At 34.2% G+C, this 6530-nt stretch overlaps 1 protein-coding gene and 1 non-coding gene across 2 annotated transcripts in view; both read left to right on the top strand.

Moving 5' to 3' along the window:
* The window catches only part of LOC106106206 (glutathione S-transferase 1-1-like), a 12088-nt gene that overhangs the window by 3763 nt on the left and 1795 nt on the right, over window positions 1–6530 (top strand). The window contains exons 2-4 of the mRNA XM_013286754.1: window positions 2195–2336; window positions 4234–4434; window positions 6425–6530. Coding sequence (XP_013142208.1) covers window positions 2196–2336; window positions 4234–4434; window positions 6425–6530 — 448 coding nt within the window. The 5' untranslated portion in view covers window position 2195. The remainder of the gene's footprint in view (window positions 1–2194; window positions 2337–4233; window positions 4435–6424) is intronic.
* Window positions 1891–1962, top strand: Trnae-uuc. Its single transcript has one exon. It is a non-coding gene; the product is annotated as a tRNA-Glu (tRNA).

Genomic DNA, 6530 nt, shown 5'->3' with positions numbered 1-6530 from the left:
ACATACTGTATTAATGTTTTGGCTTGTAATTTTTTTACTAGCCGGCCGCCTGCCTGACGCCAAACCCTCCTAGGGACTACTTAAATAATAACTAACTTAACTACTTTATTTATTATACATGCTTATTAAAAAATTAAAATACAAACAGGGAATTAAAAAAAATTCTGAAATAAAAAAAACACACACACACACGAAAAACACAAACACTAAAAATAAAAATAATTTCCCCTATTCTGTTTCAGCTTCTGGTCTTACTCACTTTATTTCTTTGTTGGTTCTTTCTTTTCTAAAGTCTGACACACCTTGTTATATGGAATAAGTCGATTGTTTTTTTTCATAAATGCAAAATTAGCTTTTTGGCCCAAATCAACCAAATATTTAGTCACTTTAGTTGTAGACATGGGTTTGTTCAAAACACCCTTTAGTGTTTGTGGGTCTTTTCCGAGCAAACTGGGGAAAAGTATTGCAAGAGGTTTTGTATCCAATCCATTTTCACAATCTACAAATTGCAGTACTTCCTCTTCGTCTAATTTTTCGTTTAAAGTTGACTGGGGTTTTGAAGATTGTAAAATGTCTACCCATTCTGAATCCTTTGCTAACAATGGGGACACAGGTTTTATAACATTTCCCTTCTTAGTAACAAACATTTTGAGAGTTTTGTAGCTAACATTTTATTTATAAATAATATTGTTTACAATTTTCTTGCCATTGACATATGACATATATCTACAATTACCACCTATGTCAAAATTAAAAAGTTAATGACGCGGTTGACGCGAGAAAATGTGACGATGAATATATATTTTTTCAACTAGAATTTAATATAATACGGTCTTTAAAACTGGTTCAAAGCGTTATTAAAATTTAACGAAATGATGAAATCTCTCATTGCCTACACGCATGCATGTGTTTCCTATTTGGAAATTTTGAAACGAGTTTATCATGCAACGTTTATTGCACTATTACGATATCCGTAACAAATAGAGAAAACAGGAAATCACAACAGTAGTAGAGCACATAGTTGAGTATATATTTGGTTTTTATTTATAAGTAACCTACAAATTAAAATTATAATATCAATAAGTCAACATTGTGCGACTATGAAGTATGAAGGTGTTATCGTTGAAGGGCATCGAAGTAAGGCGCGCCGTCATAAACTTGTACACACTGGCGATTGCAAAAAGAATTTTATCGGTATAATGCCATTTACACAGTTATATCAAGTAACGTATCTAAAAAATATCGAGATTATGGTAAATTTTAATAAAAAACTATTTCTATAAATGAACAAAAAGTTTAAATATTTTTTTTTTAAATTTGGTCATATAAAAGACGCAGTTTCGTTCTATTTCCACATCCTTACATCTAATCTTTCGCATTTAAAATATTATTAAGTTTTCAATCGTAACAGTAACATTGATTCTGTTTTTACAATAATTTGGTTTGTATAATTTACGTCTTTATAAAATACGGTAGCGGTATTTAGCCTTGACAGTAAGCTTTTTTTATTGTTATAAAACATTGGCCTTGCGTAACGGAGTCTGGTCATTCATTTAGCACTGAGTGAATGCAATTCCGCGTACGTTTGATCAAATCGTGATTTGTGACTAATGAACCGATGTTTCTAGAATTTCAAAGTAAAATATCATAGTCATTCAGTGCTCGTCATTGTCTGTTTTATCAGGAATTTATGTCACTGGCAGTGATTATTCTGTTATTTCAAGTAGTTTTAAAAAAAACATACATATTTCTAACAAATCATTTATTCATGAGATTTACAACAACTTATTGAACTTTGCTTTTAATTTCATTAGCAATGAAAAATAAACGTTTTCCATAACTAGATAGATTTTTGCAGTAGCGATGTATTTTTGTAACGTTTATCATAACTCCCGTATGGTCTAGTGGCTAGGATACCTGGCTTTCACCCAGGAGGCTCGGGTTCGATTCCCGGTACGGGAAAAGATTCTTTTTGCTCGAATTATAATTTTTGTTATTTTTTAGAATTAAATAGGAAAATTAAAAAAACAGTATCTTAACAAAATTATCGTTTGTTTTGAAAATTTTACTCAAATTCAAGTTTGCTTTTAAAATTTATCTACTTTTTAGAACTCCAGTTCACAAAAAAGGAGGTTCTAGATGTGTGGACTACTTTGGTAAGCACTATTTCTAATAACTATTCACTGTATTTCAGTATGCCTATCGACTTGTACTACGTGCCAGGCTCGCCGCCATGCCGCGCCGTGCTGCTCACCGCGCGCGCCCTCAACCTCAACCTAAACCTCAAACTGGTGGATCTGCACCACGGAGAACACCTCAAGCCTGAATACCTCAAGGTGAGATGGTTAGCTAACTGCAATTAGTGAATTGATTAAGCCCTAACTCTTACTTAGGGTAGGCTCCGAGTCCCTCGTGATCACATCTCCCCTGCCTTATCCTACTCCCGTAGGGTCGGCGCACCGGGTTTTCGTCCTCCAAAGCATATAGTGACCTAGTGACGATGAAAGAAATAAAGAGCGGTACCCAAAGTTCCTAATCCCAACACGTTAGGGATACGATAGGGTAACATGCCGTTGCACATTAAAAAAAAACTGCAAGTACAAACATATTGCAATTCGGATATTTTTTTATTACAATATGACTAATCGATTATTTAAACAGTAGGATACTTTGGCAAGTAATGTTATATGAGTGGTTTTACATTTGTCCAGTTGTAATCCAGCAACGATATGATTGCTGAACTGGAACAGTGTAAGTCAGGCATAAAGTTTTAAGCTATGTTTATTTCTTAGAATAAAAGATTTTCATAAAGTCTAACTAAAAATACGGTCGATTTACAGTATTTATAAAATAATAAAAACTTTACCGACGCTATAACATTTACCACTAGCTGTTCCCGTGCGGCTTCATCCGCATGAAATTATGAAAATTTTATTTTATTGCTTACATTTGTCAAATTGTCAATAGCAATTGTTAAAATGACATGACATTACAAACCATGGCAATCGTGCTTCCTTGATGTTGGTAGCAAAATATGGTCTCTTTCCCACATTAGGGTTTTTATCCAAAACATTTACCCCCTACGTTTAATGGCGTGAAAATATATAGCCTAAAGTGCGAGGTAACTGTAGGGCTTTTCATGAAAGAAAGACTTATTCAAAAATATGCTGTAATTGCTGACATCTTAGGCAACAAAGAAGTGTGTGTTTACGCTTTATTATAATAGTATAGACAATGTTTGTGCCGAGCATAATATTTGCTATTTCCAGATGTCTGGGCAAAATCAATTAAAATGTCATCATCATTATTTATATATTAACAACTTTGAGTTTTATTACTATAGGGTAAATAGTCAGTTGTAATTTATGATTTAACATTCAAAAATACTTTTTGCCATTAAAATATTCTATAGAAAGGTATACATTTTTATATTGCAATCGGTTTTGTAACATCGGAATAAGTTTGTGAAAACGGGATACCATGGCATTCGGCCACTAAAGTAATTACCTTCCGTTTTGGTTAACGAATGGTCATATAACAAAAAGTGTTTCGCGATATTTATCTTTAAGTAAATAGAGTTTAAGTGCATATTTCTTGGATTGCGATCGAAGGTCGAACACACCGGTTTGTGAAGGTATGATGTAAGCGTAGTGGGAACATGAGGTCAATGCACTCTAAACAGAACACCATAGTATCTACGTGTTTTCCATTATTTGACTTGAGGAAAAGTATTTGAATGGCAGTCCAATGTCATGCATTGTAGTTCAAAACACAATTAAACACGGACAATTCATCTCTAAATGTATAAATATGGTAGAGGCGAGAATTGCGATTACATTGCTGTTTAAAAAAAAAATCTAAGAACATTGTAGTAAAAATTATTACAAATATACCCTCCTTTAGGTTTATTCCACATATAGTAATTTCTTGGTCCACCAATCTCTAAGATTACAGTAAATTATTTTAAGACTAGCTTTCGCCAGATATTCCGTCCGCGTGGAATTAAAAAATATAAAATGAGTATTACCTATGTGTTTTTCCAGACTATCCTCTACATGTATACCAAATTTCATCAAAATCCGTTCAACCGTTTAGGCTACAAACTCTAACAAACATCCATCCAAACTTTCACGTTTATAATGTTAGTATGATATGATTACGAAAGACTTTGTAAGGCGTTCGACATACGAGTATCTATATAGTTATTTGTCATCGTCAACAATGGTATTCCAGTTGAATCCGCAACACACAGTGCCGACGTTAGTGGACGACGGGCTGGCGCTGAGCGAGTCGCGCGCCATCATCACGTACCTGGTGAACAAGTACGGCAAGGCCAGCGGCCTGTACCCGGAGGAGGCTCGCGCGCGCGCTCTCGTCGACCAGCGCCTCTACTTCGACGTCGGCACTCTCTACCAGCGCTTCAGTGAATACTTCGTATGTCATATCCCACATAATTTATTCAATACTAGCTGTTCCCGTGCGACTTCATCCGCATGAAATTATGAAAATTTCATTTTATTGTTTACATTTGTCAAATTATCAATAGCAAATGTCAAAATGACATGACACGATGACAACCTTGCTTCCTTAATATTGGCAGCAACTTATAGTCTCTTTCCCACATTAGGTTTTTATCCAAAATATTTACCCCCTAAGTTTAATGGTGTTAAAATATATAGTCTTAAGCGTGACGTAAGTGTAGGGCTTTTTTACTAAAAAAATAATTATTTGAAAATTTGCTGTTACTGCTGACATCTTCGGCAACAAAGAAGTGTGTGTTTACGCTTTATTATAATAGTATAGACTAGCAGATAGATATTATAAAAAAAAATATTTTATCGTTTACATTTACAAATTCTCAATCGTAAATGTCAAAATACCTTACTATGGCAATCTTGCTTCCTTAATTAAGGCAGCAGCTTAAGGTATCTTTCCCACATTAGGGTTTTTTATTTACCCCCTAAGTTTAATAGCGTGAAAATATATATCAAATTGCAAGAAAAGTTAAAGATGTCCATATGCTTGTACTACAAGATCTGGTTCTATGACTTTTGGTAGAAATTTTAAGCTGAATAGTAGATAAAATAAACAAAAAATGGAACCCACTTCCTTTCAGATAAAAATAGAATTTTCAAAATCGGAGATATCGCATAACATACATAAAAAATACAGTAGAACCTCGATAACTCAAACCTCGGTGACCTAAAAACCTCTATAACTTCAAAAAATAATATGTTTCCTTCCCCATCAGAGCCCAAAACCTCTATAACATAGACCCTTGATATCTGAAAACCTCTATATCTTAAAATATTTTGTGTTTCCCTTGGACTTTTACATATCGAGGTTCTACTGTGTAAACAAATTGAGTACCTCTTTTTGGGAAGTCGGTCAAAAAGTTATGTCACCATTTCATGTAAAAGGCAAATTTTAATGGTTTACCGATATTTATATCAACAAATTACTTCCCCGATCTGTGTTGATGAATTTATATTCGATGGCCACACAATAGGTACTTGGAATAAAGTAATCGTATTACATCCTCAAATGCAAAACAGGAAAATTTTATTTGCGATAACGTCATTGTTGGCGCGGGATTATTTAAACGTATTCATTTATATTTAAACTACCTCTTCCCGCGCGGCTTCATCTGCTTAAAATTATAAAAGCTTTATTTTATTGTTTACATGTGACAAAGTCTCAATTGCAAATGTTAAAATTCAAATGCACAAATCAGAACAAAAACCTTTAGAAAGTAATTACCGTTACCATAATAACTTTGCTTCCTTAATGTTGGCAGCTTGTAGTTTATGGCCCCTTTTTTAGCTTGAAAATATCTAGCCTAAAGAGTATGAGTGTAGGGCTTTTTATTAGAATACTAAGAATTATTCAAAAATATGCTGTGATTGTTGACATTCTACGTCACAAAGTGTGTGTTTGCTCTTTATTATATTAGTATAGATATCGCCTGTTTTGTTTATCGAACAGTGGTCATCTCCAGTATTAAATAATTATGATATTAATATCTGCTGCGAGCGACTTCGCCCATACGGAATTAAAAAATATATCCTATGTCAGGAGTGGCGAACCACTGGCACCCGTGTCATAAATGCCACATAATATTTTGAGCACGTCAATAATCATAAAAACATTATAATAAATATGAAATAGGTGCGAAATAGACGTAATAATCACAGTCAAATTTCTTTAAACATGACACTTTGATGCGTAAATGATCGCCATCCCCGGCCTATGTTACTCACATATAAATTACCATTGTAATCGTGAAAGAATTTTCGAGATCGGCAAAATAGTTTTTACGTGATAAATACATATAAAAATCCAAAAATACACATCTTTCTTTTTTATAATACTCGTAGTATTGATTGGTACAAGACCGCAGCAATATTCATGTTAATCGTTTCAGTATCCCCAAGTGTTCGCTGGCGCCCCAGCTGACAAGGAGAAGGCGGCGAAGGTGGAGGACGCCCTGAAGATCCTGGACGTGTTCCTAGAGGGGCAGAAGTACGTGG

This window comes from Papilio polytes, unplaced genomic scaffold (assembly GCF_000836215.1).
Source record: "Papilio polytes unplaced genomic scaffold, Ppol_1.0 DF822289.1, whole genome shotgun sequence".
Taxonomy (NCBI): Eukaryota; Metazoa; Arthropoda; class Insecta; order Lepidoptera; family Papilionidae; genus Papilio; species Papilio polytes.
The sequence above is the reverse complement of the archived record's forward strand: the minus strand, read 5'-3'. Positions and strand labels throughout refer to the sequence as shown.